We start from the raw sequence: 15,023 nt of genomic DNA, 5'->3' as shown, positions 1-15,023 counted from the left end.
CTTAAGAATCATGGGGAGAAAGCCATGAGTTCCGTGCTTTGCTTTCTCCTCCTCTGGAATTCCGCTGCTCTCCTTGGTATTGAAACTGCACTCCTTGGTAGGTGAATTTGGTCCTGGCTGGGTTTCTTGTTGATCTTCTGGGGGAGGGGCCTTTTGTAGTGATTCTCAAGTGTCTTTGCCCCAGGCAGAGTTGCACTGCTCTTACCAGGGGTCGGGCTGAGTAATCCGCTCGGGTTTGCTTTTGGGAGCTTTTGTTCCCTGAGCGCTTTCCGTAGAGTTCCAGAGGGCAGGAATGAAGATGGTGGCCTCCCAGTCTCCAGCCTGGAGAAGCCGAGAGCCCGGGGCCCCACTCCTCAGTGCGCCCTCAGAGAACAGTGCCCAATTACTCCCGTCACCCTGCCCCTGGCCATGCTCCGTGCTGACCAAGCCTGCGACCGGTTCAAGGTAACCCCGAGCTGTGAGCTCACTCCTCAGCTCTGTCTCTGTAGCTGGCTTCCCCGTTATAATACCTGTAAGCTCTGCGACACTCAGACACCCCCGATCCTTCTGTGACCCTGCAGGACCTGAGGCAACTCTGACCCCGCGTGGGCCTCACCCCGGTTTAGCCTCTGGAGCGATGTCCCTCAGCAAAACAGACTTTTAAAAGTCCAGATTTTGTGCTCCATTGCTCTGCTGCTTGCCGGGAGCCGGCCCCTCCCCCCGCGGTCTATCTTCCCGTCGCTTTGGATTCACTTCTCCGCCAGTCCTACCTTTCAGAAAGTGGTTGATTTTCTGTTTCTAGAATTGCTGTTCTTCTTCTCTTCGATCTCCCGTTGGATTTGTAGGTGTTTGCAATCTTTAGATAAGCTATCTAGCTGATCTCCTGCTACCTGAAGTAGTCTCAGCCTGCTACTTCTCCGCCATCTTGACTCCTCCCCCTCTTTTTATGTTTCTTAAACCAATTTTATTGAGGTATAATGGACTTAAACTACATATTTGAAATGCATCATGTTACAACATATATTTACACCCATTAAACCATCACTGTAATCAAGATAATAAACATATCCATTATCCCCCAGGTTTCCTTGTGGCCCCCTTTGTAATTTCTACCTCCTGTCCTTCTCTCCCCCTTCCCATTCCTCTGCCCAGTCCACCCTTGGCCCCATCTCCCCGCCACCACTGAGCTGCTTTCTGTCACATTAGATTAGTCTGCATTTCCTAGAATTCTATACAAGTGGGATTACACAAAATAATTATGCCGGCTTCTCTGATTTAGCGTAATTATTTTGAGATGCATCCATAATGTAGTGAAAATCGGTAATTCATCCTTTTTACTGCCGAGTAGTGTTCCATCATATGAATAATGAATATGTCACAGTTTGTTTCTCCATTTACCTGTGGATGGATATTCGAGTTGTTTTCAGGTTTTAATATTTTAAAACTAAAGCTGCCACGAAAATTTGTGTACAAATCTTTGTTTCCTACACATGCTTTTGTTTTTCTTGGATAGATACCTAGGAGTAGAATAGGTGGGTTATAGACTCAGTGTATATTTGTTAAGTAACTGTCAAACTGTTTTCTGAAGTTTTAATTTATGTTCTGACCAGCACTGTGTGAGTTCCAGTTACATCCTCACCAATACTTGATTTGGGCAGTAATGTGTGTGTGTGTGTGTGTGTGTGTGTGTGGTTTATAATTTAGTTGACATTAGTTCTAACTCATATTGCCTATTGATAGGATTTTGGAAGTGGTGACAGTGCATAGGTAACAATGTATAGAGCTTGTTTGGTGAATCTCCATCTTCCTTATGCTTTCTGGGTGACCGTATACTGATTTGGTGTGGCCCATTCCTTATTCCTTTGGCCCAGGCAGCTCTGTTGTACCTGGAGTCCATGCGCACATCTGAAATTCCCAAATCTTTCCTTGCAGATTTCTGGATGTCTCTACCCAAGGGGGCTTACTTCTTGAAACTCACTCCACAGATATGCCTTTGAATGTAAATTTTGGACTTTCTAAATAGTATGCTTTGTAGTATAATATAGTACAGTTTATATAGTATACTAAGTAGTATACTAGTAGTGTAGTAACATCTCATTGTGGTTTTATTTTGCATTTCTTTGATACCTAAGGTTGTTGAGCATCTTTTATGTTTATTTGTCATTTGTCTATCTTCTTTGGTGAAGTGTGTATTCAAATCTTGTGACCCCACTTCTGAAAACTGGGTTGTTTGTGTTCCTATTATGGTATTTTTTAAAAAGATTTTATTTATTTATTTGATAGATCACAAGTAGTCAGAGAGGCAGGCAGAGAGAGAGAGGGGGAAGCAGGCCCCCCACTGAGCAGAGAGCCCGATGCAGGGCTCGATCCCAGGACCCTGAGATCATGACCTGAGCCAAAGGCAGAAGCTTTAACCCACTGAGCCACCCAGGCTCCCCCTATTACGGTATTTTGAGAAGAGTTCTTTATCTATTCTGGATACAAGTCCTTTGTCAAATCTGAGATTTGCAAATATTTTCTCCCCTTATGTGGCTTGTCTTTTCTTTCTCTTAACAGTGTCTTTCAAAGAGCAGAAGTTTTTAATTTTTATGAAATTTATCATAACACTTTTTTTTTTTACAGATTATGATTTCAGTATCATATATAAGAAATCTTTGCCTGACCCAAGGCCACAAAGATTTTCTCCTATATTTTCTTCTAGAAGTTTTATAGTTTTGGGCTTTGTATTGTGGTCTATGATGCAATTAGAGTTTATTTTTGAATATGATGTAGGAGGCACAGATTCAAGTTGATTTTTTTGCACGTGGATATCTGGTTGTTCCAGGACCATTTGATGAAGAGGCTATTGTATTAGCTCCCTACTGTTGTGTAACAAATTACACCAAAACTTAGTGGCTTAAAGCATAAAACAGTCACATTTTTTATCCCATGTCTCATGATGCTCCTTTTTTAAAAAATTATTTGGGGCGCCTGGGTGGCTCAGCAGGTTAAAGCCTCTGCCTTCGGCTCAGGTCATGATTCCTGGGTCCTGGGATCGAGCCCTGCATCGGGCTCTCTGCTCACTAGAGGGCCTGCTTCCTCCTCTCTCTCTGCCTGCCTCTCTGCCTGCTTGTGATCTCTGTCAAATAAATAAATAAATAAAATCTTTTTTTTTTTTTTTAATTAAAAAATTATTTTCTCTTTGTGTTTCATTTTGGTTGTTTTTTCTTGTTTTGCCTTTAATTTCACTAGTCTTTTCTTCTGCAATGGGTGATTTGCTGCCTGTCCCATAGGGTGTAATTTTCAGATCTCAAAGCTCAAGCCTTTTTTTTTTCCCCCCAGGTCTTTTTTAATACTCTCCCATGTTTCTACTTAGCTTTTTGAACCTATGGAATACAGTTATAACTGCCTTTTTAAATTTTTTTTAAGATTTCGTTTATTTACCTGACAGAGCAGGAACACAAGCAGGGGGGTGGGAGAGGGAAAAGCAGGCTCCCTGCTTGGCATGGGTCTCAGTCACAACCCAAGCAGAAGGAAGATGCCCAACGACTGAGCCATCCAGGCACCCCAATAACTGTCTTAAAGTCCTTCTCTGCTAATTCTAACATATGCGTTCAGTTTCGAGTGGGTTTCTTTTGATTCTCTCATCATTTTGGGTCGTGTTTTTCTGTCTCTTTGCATGCCTGGTTATCTTGGATTGCATACTAGATGCTGTTGTGTCACCTTTTTGAATGCTAGATATTTTTGTATTCCTACCAATCTTCTTGAATTTTGTTCTGGGATGCATTTAAGTTTCTTGGAACCAACTTGATCTTTTAGGTGTTGTTTTTATGATTTGTTAGGTACATCTGAAGTAGTGCTCAATCCTGGGCTAATTACTCCCCACTACTGAAGCAAGACTTTTCCAAGGACTGTACTCAATGTTCTGTAGATTATAATTTTTCCCATCTGTCTGGTGGGAACAGGCATTGTCCCCAACCATGTGTAAGCACCTGGCACCGATCCTCGAATCGTTGTTGGTAGTTCTTCCCCAGCCTTGGATAGTTTCCTCACATTCGTGCCCTGAGGAATGTTTTGCCGAACACTCAGGGGGCTATCTACAGATTTCTGGAGCTATCTCTGTTCAGCTCTCTCCTTTCCAGTCCTCTGTCCTGCAAATTCTGTCCGCTGTGCTGTTCCTGGACACTCAGCTCTGTCTCCACAGCTCAGGAGGTCCACCTGACCACTGTGCCATGACCTGGAAATTCTCTGAGGCAGTAAGCTAACACAGTTGTAAATCTGTTGCTTTGTTTTGCTTTTTCAAGTGGGAGTGTAAATTTATTACTCTGTCTTTCCAGTATTAGAGTTTTGAATAATTTGCAAGTGTTTTTAAAAATGCCTTTTAAAATCTTTTATATCTTTTTTTGGGGGCACCAGGGTGGCATAGTCAATTAAGTATCCAGCTCTTGGTTTCAGCTCAGGTCCTGATCTCAGGGTCATGAGAGCCTGGCTCAGGCCCCACACTCAGCATGGAGTCTGCTCGAGATTCTCTCTCCCTCTGTCCCCCAACTTGTGCGTGCGCACCTTCTCTCTCTCTTGCTAAAATAAATAAATACGTATCTTCAAAAAAATAATTTAAAAATAAAATTTTAAATATTTTTTATATCTCCCCATTTTTGCCCCCCATTCTGATCTTTTATTTTAAAAGGAAACTACTTAAAAAAAAAAAAAAGGAAACTACTTGAATAGAGACTGCTTAGATTAGAGACCTGGACCCATCTCCTTAATAGGGAATCTTGGACAAGTCGTTTATATTTTAGAAAAAAATGGAGATGGCAGTAATATGCATCCATTCAGTTGGTGTGATAATGAAATGAGGCACATAACAGCCAGCGGGCTCATAGTCAGTGGGGACACACTGCACATGGAGCAGAAGGTCACCCTTCAGTAATTCTCGTGTCCTGTCGTTCAGCCTTCAGCTTGCTGGTTTGCATCTCACCTTCTCCCTGGCATGTGTTTGTCTAGATCTGCTCTGGCTGCAGTCATCCTAGCAACAACGCTGACCGGCCGGACTGTTGCCATTCCTCAGCCTCGCCAGAGATCCCTATCTGAGAGTGACACGACCTGCGTTGAAAAGGACAGTTTCATCGAGCCCTATGCCACCACCTCCGAGCTGAGGCTTCGGTGAGGACCCTGTCGCCGGCTCTGCTGCGTCTCTGACAGACGTGCCCCAGCTCATGTGTGCGTGCGTGTGCGCGTGCTTGTGCGTGCTTATGCCTGCTTATGCGTGCCGTGACTGGAGTTACTACTCAGGTTTTCATCACCAGGGGTCAAAGGGACGCTGTCCTGGGACATTGATTGCTTTTGACACCTCTCTGAATTCTCTCTTGGGTGGCTCTTGTGAGATTATGGCTCGTGAAAGCCCTGGGTGTTTTCCTGGCCGCACAGAGCCAGCGAGTTCAGGGCAGCCTTCAGCCCCTCACGGGACTGTCCCATGCCACCACCTCGATGCGAGAGCTGTCACCCACCACCTCTTGTGTGGCCCTCTCTGAACATTGCTGCTGATTTTACCATCTTTGGCACCTATATTACAACTTTTTCTCTTCTTTCACATCATGTGCTCTGTTGTTTGAGCTGGGCGACCGCCGACGTCGGGCTGGGCGGTCAGCAGGGTTTCCTCGTAAGAAGAGAGCACTGGCAGCAGAGCTGAGGAAGGTATAGGGAGTGCCTGGGAACGCCTCAGGGGCTTGGGGGAAATGGTCAGTGTGGGGCTCGGATGAGCTTTCAGGACAGAAGAGGGAACATGACACAAGGACAGATGTGGGCAGCTGAAGGAAGATGTTTGTGGCAGGGGCTGGGGCACTTGGGTGAGGTGGGCAGTCATTCAAGATGGCCTGGAGGAGTGGGAAGGGGCCAGCCTGGTGATGCCTTTGGTGGCCCATTCTGAGGTTTGGGCCGCCCCACCCCCTCCCGCTAGCTTTAAGGGCTTATGGGGTAGGGTTGGGGGAATACATGACCAGATTAGCCTTTTATCTGTCATGTTTATTCAATTTTGTTTTTTGAGGGTTTTTGTGTGTGTGTGTGTGTGTGTGTGTGTGTGTTTTGCATACCTTTTTATGCAGTAAGATCTATCAGTCTTTGTAGTTTCTGACATTATTGTGAAATCTAATTTTTTTTTTTTTTTTAAGATTTTACTTATTTATTTGTCAGAGAGAGAGAGGGAAAGAGAGCGAGTACAGGCAGACAGAATGGCAGGCCGAGGCAGAGGGAGAAGCAGGCTCCCTGCAGAGCAAGCAGCCCGATGTGGGACTCGATCCCAGGACGCTGGGATCATGACCTGAGCCGAAGGCAGCTGCCCAACCAACTGAGCCACCCAGGCGTCCCCATTATTGTGAAATCTAGAAAGGCCTTCCCTATTCTTTTTTTTTTTTAAATTTTTTAATTAACGTATAATGTATTATTAGCCCCAGAGGTACAGGTCTGTGAATTGCCAGGTTGGCCTTCCCTATTCTGTGAATGCTCACTTATTTCCTTTTAGGACATGTTAATATTTTTGGTTTTCACATTTTAATCTTGACTTCATTCTGAGATGTTTGAATATAGCCTGCTTTCCTCATAAGAATTTCACTTTAGCTGGATTAGAATTTAAAGATGAGGAAATGATCTTAAACTTCACTAGAAAGAATGAGCAGGTAAGACCAACAGAGGAAATCCAGAAAGAAAGAGTTTTGACTTGGGAGAGGGCTGGATTAGCCACATCATACTTAAAATGCAGGTGTTTGCAATCTTTAGATAAGCTATCTAGCTGATCTCCTGCTACCTGAAGTAGTCTCAGCCTGCTACTTCTCCGCCATCTTGACTCCTCCCCCTCTTTTTATGTTTCTTAAACCAATTTTATTGAGGTATAATGGACTTAAACTACATATTTGAAATGCATCATGTTACAACATATATTTACACCCATTAAACCATCACTGTAATCAAGATAATAAACATATCCATTATCCCCCAGGTTTCCTTGTGGCCCCCTTTGTAATTTCTACCTCCTGTCCTTCTCTCCCCCTTCCCATTCCTCTGCCCAGTCCACCCTTGGCCCCATCTCCCCGCCACCACTGAGCTGCTTTCTGTCACATTAGATTAGTCTGCATTTCCTAGAATTCTATACAAGTGGGATTACACAAAATAATTATGCCGGCTTCTCTGATTTAGCGTAATTATTTTGAGATGCATCCATAATGTAGTGAAAATCGGTAATTCATCCTTTTTACTGCCGAGTAGTGTTCCATCATATGAATAATGAATATGTCACAGTTTGTTTCTCCATTTACCTGTGGATGGATATTCGAGTTGTTTTCAGGTTTTAATATTTTAAAACTAAAGCTGCCACGAAAATTTGTGTACAAATCTTTGTTTCCTACACATGCTTTTGTTTTTCTTGGATAGATACCTAGGAGTAGAATAGGTGGGTTATAGACTCAGTGTATATTTGTTAAGTAACTGTCAAACTGTTTTCTGAAGTTTTAATTTATGTTCTGACCAGCACTGTGTGAGTTCCAGTTACATCCTCACCAATACTTGATTTGGGCAGTAATGTGTGTGTGTGTGTGTGTGTGTGTGTGTGGTTTATAATTTAGTTGACATTAGTTCTAACTCATATTGCCTATTGATAGGATTTTGGAAGTGGTGACAGTGCATAGGTAACAATGTATAGAGCTTGTTTGGTGAATCTCCATCTTCCTTATGCTTTCTGGGTGACCGTATACTGATTTGGTGTGGCCCATTCCTTATTCCTTTGGCCCAGGCAGCTCTGTTGTACCTGGAGTCCATGCGCACATCTGAAATTCCCAAATCTTTCCTTGCAGATTTCTGGATGTCTCTACCCAAGGGGGCTTACTTCTTGAAACTCACTCCACAGATATGCCTTTGAATGTAAATTTTGGACTTTCTAAATAGTATGCTTTGTAGTATAATATAGTACAGTTTATATAGTATACTAAGTAGTATACTAGTAGTGTAGTAACATCTCATTGTGGTTTTATTTTGCATTTCTTTGATACCTAAGGTTGTTGAGCATCTTTTATGTTTATTTGTCATTTGTCTATCTTCTTTGGTGAAGTGTGTATTCAAATCTTGTGACCCCACTTCTGAAAACTGGGTTGTTTGTGTTCCTATTATGGTATTTTTTAAAAAGATTTTATTTATTTATTTGATAGATCACAAGTAGTCAGAGAGGCAGGCAGAGAGAGAGAGGGGGAAGCAGGCCCCCCACTGAGCAGAGAGCCCGATGCAGGGCTCGATCCCAGGACCCTGAGATCATGACCTGAGCCAAAGGCAGAAGCTTTAACCCACTGAGCCACCCAGGCTCCCCCTATTACGGTATTTTGAGAAGAGTTCTTTATCTATTCTGGATACAAGTCCTTTGTCAAATCTGAGATTTGCAAATATTTTCTCCCCTTATGTGGCTTGTCTTTTCTTTCTCTTAACAGTGTCTTTCAAAGAGCAGAAGTTTTTAATTTTTATGAAATTTATCATAACACTTTTTTTTTTTACAGATTATGATTTCAGTATCATATATAAGAAATCTTTGCCTGACCCAAGGCCACAAAGATTTTCTCCTATATTTTCTTCTAGAAGTTTTATAGTTTTGGGCTTTGTATTGTGGTCTATGATGCAATTAGAGTTTATTTTTGAATATGATGTAGGAGGCACAGATTCAAGTTGATTTTTTTGCACGTGGATATCTGGTTGTTCCAGGACCATTTGATGAAGAGGCTATTGTATTAGCTCCCTACTGTTGTGTAACAAATTACACCAAAACTTAGTGGCTTAAAGCATAAAACAGTCACATTTTTTATCCCATGTCTCATGATGCTCCTTTTTTAAAAAATTATTTGGGGCGCCTGGGTGGCTCAGCAGGTTAAAGCCTCTGCCTTCGGCTCAGGTCATGATTCCTGGGTCCTGGGATCGAGCCCTGCATCGGGCTCTCTGCTCACTAGAGGGCCTGCTTCCTCCTCTCTCTCTGCCTGCCTCTCTGCCTGCTTGTGATCTCTGTCAAATAAATAAATAAATAAAATCTTTTTTTTTTTTTTTAATTAAAAAATTATTTTCTCTTTGTGTTTCATTTTGGTTGTTTTTTCTTGTTTTGCCTTTAATTTCACTAGTCTTTTCTTCTGCAATGGGTGATTTGCTGCCTGTCCCATAGGGTGTAATTTTCAGATCTCAAAGCTCAAGCCTTTTTTTTTTCCCCCCAGGTCTTTTTTAATACTCTCCCATGTTTCTACTTAGCTTTTTGAACCTATGGAATACAGTTATAACTGCCTTTTTAAATTTTTTTTAAGATTTCGTTTATTTACCTGACAGAGCAGGAACACAAGCAGGGGGGTGGGAGAGGGAAAAGCAGGCTCCCTGCTTGGCATGGGTCTCAGTCACAACCCAAGCAGAAGGAAGATGCCCAACGACTGAGCCATCCAGGCACCCCAATAACTGTCTTAAAGTCCTTCTCTGCTAATTCTAACATATGCGTTCAGTTTCGAGTGGGTTTCTTTTGATTCTCTCATCATTTTGGGTCGTGTTTTTCTGTCTCTTTGCATGCCTGGTTATCTTGGATTGCATACTAGATGCTGTTGTGTCACCTTTTTGAATGCTAGATATTTTTGTATTCCTACCAATCTTCTTGAATTTTGTTCTGGGATGCATTTAAGTTTCTTGGAACCAACTTGATCTTTTAGGTGTTGTTTTTATGATTTGTTAGGTACATCTGAAGTAGTGCTCAATCCTGGGCTAATTACTCCCCACTACTGAAGCAAGACTTTTCCAAGGACTGTACTCAATGTTCTGTAGATTATAATTTTTCCCATCTGTCTGGTGGGAACAGGCATTGTCCCCAACCATGTGTAAGCACCTGGCACCGATCCTCGAATCGTTGTTGGTAGTTCTTCCCCAGCCTTGGATAGTTTCCTCACATTCGTGCCCTGAGGAATGTTTTGCCGAACACTCAGGGGGCTATCTACAGATTTCTGGAGCTATCTCTGTTCAGCTCTCTCCTTTCCAGTCCTCTGTCCTGCAAATTCTGTCCGCTGTGCTGTTCCTGGACACTCAGCTCTGTCTCCACAGCTCAGGAGGTCCACCTGACCACTGTGCCATGACCTGGAAATTCTCTGAGGCAGTAAGCTAACACAGTTGTAAATCTGTTGCTTTGTTTTGCTTTTTCAAGTGGGAGTGTAAATTTATTACTCTGTCTTTCCAGTATTAGAGTTTTGAATAATTTGCAAGTGTTTTTAAAAATGCCTTTTAAAATCTTTTATATCTTTTTTTGGGGGCACCAGGGTGGCATAGTCAATTAAGTATCCAGCTCTTGGTTTCAGCTCAGGTCCTGATCTCAGGGTCATGAGAGCCTGGCTCAGGCCCCACACTCAGCATGGAGTCTGCTCGAGATTCTCTCTCCCTCTGTCCCCCAACTTGTGCGTGCGCACCTTCTCTCTCTCTTGCTAAAATAAATAAATACGTATCTTCAAAAAAATAATTTAAAAATAAAATTTTAAATATTTTTTATATCTCCCCATTTTTGCCCCCCATTCTGATCTTTTATTTTAAAAGGAAACTACTTAAAAAAAAAAAAAAGGAAACTACTTGAATAGAGACTGCTTAGATTAGAGACCTGGACCCATCTCCTTAATAGGGAATCTTGGACAAGTCGTTTATATTTTAGAAAAAAATGGAGATGGCAGTAATATGCATCCATTCAGTTGGTGTGATAATGAAATGAGGCACATAACAGCCAGCGGGCTCATAGTCAGTGGGGACACACTGCACATGGAGCAGAAGGTCACCCTTCAGTAATTCTCGTGTCCTGTCGTTCAGCCTTCAGCTTGCTGGTTTGCATCTCACCTTCTCCCTGGCATGTGTTTGTCTAGATCTGCTCTGGCTGCAGTCATCCTAGCAACAACGCTGACCGGCCGGACTGTTGCCATTCCTCAGCCTCGCCAGAGATCCCTATCTGAGAGTGACACGACCTGCGTTGAAAAGGACAGTTTCATCGAGCCCTATGCCACCACCTCCGAGCTGAGGCTTCGGTGAGGACCCTGTCGCCGGCTCTGCTGCGTCTCTGACAGACGTGCCCCAGCTCATGTGTGCGTGCGTGTGCGCGTGCTTGTGCGTGCTTATGCCTGCTTATGCGTGCCGTGACTGGAGTTACTACTCAGGTTTTCATCACCAGGGGTCAAAGGGACGCTGTCCTGGGACATTGATTGCTTTTGACACCTCTCTGAATTCTCTCTTGGGTGGCTCTTGTGAGATTATGGCTCGTGAAAGCCCTGGGTGTTTTCCTGGCCGCACAGAGCCAGCGAGTTCAGGGCAGCCTTCAGCCCCTCACGGGACTGTCCCATGCCACCACCTCGATGCGAGAGCTGTCACCCACCACCTCTTGTGTGGCCCTCTCTGAACATTGCTGCTGATTTTACCATCTTTGGCACCTATATTACAACTTTTTCTCTTCTTTCACATCATGTGCTCTGTTGTTTGAGCTGGGCGACCGCCGACGTCGGGCTGGGCGGTCAGCAGGGTTTCCTCGTAAGAAGAGAGCACTGGCAGCAGAGCTGAGGAAGGTATAGGGAGTGCCTGGGAACGCCTCAGGGGCTTGGGGGAAATGGTCAGTGTGGGGCTCGGATGAGCTTTCAGGACAGAAGAGGGAACATGACACAAGGACAGATGTGGGCAGCTGAAGGAAGATGTTTGTGGCAGGGGCTGGGGCACTTGGGTGAGGTGGGCAGTCATTCAAGATGGCCTGGAGGAGTGGGAAGGGGCCAGCCTGGTGATGCCTTTGGTGGCCCATTCTGAGGTTTGGGCCGCCCCACCCCCTCCCGCTAGCTTTAAGGGCTTATGGGGTAGGGTTGGGGGAATACATGACCAGATTAGCCTTTTATCTGTCATGTTTATTCAATTTTGTTTTTTGAGGGTTTTTGTGTGTGTGTGTGTGTGTGTGTGTGTGTGTTTTGCATACCTTTTTATGCAGTAAGATCTATCAGTCTTTGTAGTTTCTGACATTATTGTGAAATCTAATTTTTTTTTTTTTTTTAAGATTTTACTTATTTATTTGTCAGAGAGAGAGAGGGAAAGAGAGCGAGTACAGGCAGACAGAATGGCAGGCCGAGGCAGAGGGAGAAGCAGGCTCCCTGCAGAGCAAGCAGCCCGATGTGGGACTCGATCCCAGGACGCTGGGATCATGACCTGAGCCGAAGGCAGCTGCCCAACCAACTGAGCCACCCAGGCGTCCCCATTATTGTGAAATCTAGAAAGGCCTTCCCTATTCTTTTTTTTTTTAAATTTTTTAATTAACGTATAATGTATTATTAGCCCCAGAGGTACAGGTCTGTGAATTGCCAGGTTGGCCTTCCCTATTCTGTGAATGCTCACTTATTTCCTTTTAGGACATGTTAATATTTTTGGTTTTCACATTTTAATCTTGACTTCATTCTGAGATGTTTGAATATAGCCTGCTTTCCTCATAAGAATTTCACTTTAGCTGGATTAGAATTTAAAGATGAGGAAATGATCTTAAACTTCACTAGAAAGAATGAGCAGGTAAGACCAACAGAGGAAATCCAGAAAGAAAGAGTTTTGACTTGGGAGAGGGCTGGATTAGCCACATCATACTTAAAATGCGTAGTTGAAGTAGTGTAAACAGTAGGGCTGGCTATATAGAGAGGTGCATGTAGTTGAAGTAGTGTAAACAGTAGGGCTGGCTATATAGAGAGGTGCCTGTGGATGCCCTGAGGGAAACTGGGGTTTGCATGCCGGGTGATGGTTTCATAAAGACCACTTCACAGAGCAAAGAGGAGGGAAGGGATTCGACAGTATAGTGATTAGCAGCAGTAGAAAAAAAATCTGCTTCCAGCCTTGCCTAGTTCAAATACCAAACAAATTCCTATTTAAATGAAAGGAATTTGTTCCTTTTATTTATGAAATGAAATTTATGTGTATGTTTATATTTATGTGTATGAACATACTCATAAATAAGAGCAGGAAATCCTATAGTCAGTGTTACCAAACCTCTGAAGTAGATGCCTGCAGTGCCCTTCTAAGCTAAGAATTTAGAAGGTAAAAAAGTGTTTTTTAATTATCTGTATGTTAAAAAAGAAATTTACATAGCCACAATTGAATTAATAGAATAGGAAAAATACTTACAGTAAATACAAGTTTTGTTTTTGTAGATAAATATAGATTAATTATAGATTAAATTTGAATTGAAATAGACCTATTAGAAGCAAAGTAGATCAGTAGACAAAGGGCATGAACAGACAGTTCACCACACAATTATTGCACACAAACAAATGGAAATATATTTTTTTTGGTAAGAAATGCAAGATTTGGGGTGCCTGGGTGGCTCAGTGGGTTAAGCCTCTGCCTTCAGCTCAGGTCATGATCTCAGAGTCCTGGGATCGAGCCCCACATGGGGCTCTCTGCTCAGCAGGGAGCCTGCTTTCCCCCCTCTCTCTCTGCCTGCCTCTCTGCCTGCCTCTCTGCCTACTTGTGATCTCTCTCTCTCTCTCTCTCTCTCTGTCAAATAAATAAATAAATAAATAATTTTTAAAAAATTAATAAAAAAAAGAAATGCAAGATTTATACATGAGATTTAAATTCTTTTGCCAAGTTTTAGAAAATTGTTGCTAATGGAGTCACTATTGTAGCTGATTGGTGAAATGATTTTGTGTAGTATGCCTGTAGACCCCCAAAAGAGTCATATCATTTAACTCAGCAGTTTACTGTACAGTTATCTGGTTCATAAGATGGATCCTAAATATGGAAGAGATTATTTGCATGTAGATGTTCATTACAGAGCGATTTGTAACAATGATAATGGGGGGGGACTTAAGTATAGGAAGTAGCTGACTAAACTTGTATATCTATTTGGGTCTTACCTTTAACATTTTGACTTTAAATATGTGTTACCAATGAGGCAAACTGTATATGTAGGCAGTGATAGGAACTAGAAAAGCCTACGTTAAGAGGCTTGTGTTACAATGCAGAAAGAAATGCTGAGTGTACAAGGAGATGGGATTGTGGGCGACTTAATTCTTTAGCTTCTGTATGTTTTGTAAGGTGGTTGTAATCATTTTATGGTGGGAACTTGGAGGTGGGTCCATATACTGATGTGAAGTGTTCGGGGGTTTGCTTGTTTTGTTTATTTTGCTCCCGACCTTTTAATGCAGACCAAATTGGCAGAATGAGACTGGAAGAAGATCTTCTTTGCCATCCTTTGAAACTCTGGGCTCCAGGGAGGAGGAGGAGGACACGGACGCACAGCTGTCGTCTGGCTGCGACGAGTTGGAGGATGTCAGTGCTCCCAAAGCAGAGGGAAGTCTCAGTGCTGCCGTGTATGCCGTGCCCCACAGAAACCAGGTGTGGCTCACATTCCAGAACGTCTTCTGCACCCTGTTAGCTTACTGTAAAATTGTGTAGAGTGCACCAGTAAGGATTTTCTTTTTTCTCTTCTGCCTTTAATGGCTTTTGTCTGGAGGCTGATTTTCTGAACACAGTCAGTGTCACGTTTTTTTATCTGGTCAGGCAACAGATTTCAGACTCTTTCCTTTATTGTTCAAAGACAGGGCCTTCAGAGACAAAGGTAAACATCCTCACATTCTCAATGTAGATTTCCAGCCAATGCTAAGTAAACCCACTCTTTCCTCTGGCCCCCGAGGCTACTCTTTTCCTGTCACTTTTCCAGTGTCAACATGCATGTTGCAACCTTTCTTCAAATGCGTGCCCGACAAGAGGAATGTTGTCATTCACCTCAGTAGTAGCTGACACTCTTTGAGCGCTTACCATACGGGAGTCTCTGTTGCAACCTCTTCCGCGCAGTTCGCCCCCACTGCCTCGGTGAGGTAGGTTGCATTTACGGCCCTGTCATGAGGGAGGAACCATGGTACAGAGAGGCTGATGGAGCCCATTCTTCCACCGCTGCCCGAGCTGCTCTGGTTTCAATTCCGTGCTCCCAGGGTTTGGGAAACTAGGTATCGCTGTTTCTTTAATGGCAAAAGACAGCACCCTAATTTCTTTTTCTTTTCTCTCTCTCAGTGTCACTATAACAC

The 15,023-nt window shown here is 43.2% G+C and overlaps 1 protein-coding gene across 1 annotated transcript in view; it reads left to right on the top strand.

Moving 5' to 3' along the window:
• Positions 1 to 15,023, top strand: part of LOC111161587 (centrosomal protein 89) — a 79,633-nt gene that overhangs the window by 8,668 nt on the left and 55,942 nt on the right. Inside the window, exons 3-4 of the mRNA XM_022525341.1 lie at positions 4,963 to 5,121; positions 14,145 to 14,334. Of these exons, the coding sequence (XP_022381049.1) occupies positions 4,963 to 5,121; positions 14,145 to 14,334 (349 nt within the window). The remainder of the gene's footprint in view (positions 1 to 4,962; positions 5,122 to 14,144; positions 14,335 to 15,023) is intronic.

Source organism: Enhydra lutris, unplaced genomic scaffold, assembly GCF_002288905.1.
Source record: "Enhydra lutris kenyoni isolate GAN:26980312 unplaced genomic scaffold, ASM228890v2 scaffoldscaffold85, whole genome shotgun sequence".
In the NCBI taxonomy this organism is placed as follows: Eukaryota; Metazoa; Chordata; class Mammalia; order Carnivora; family Mustelidae; genus Enhydra; species Enhydra lutris.
This window is presented reverse-complemented; position numbering and strand designations above follow the sequence as displayed.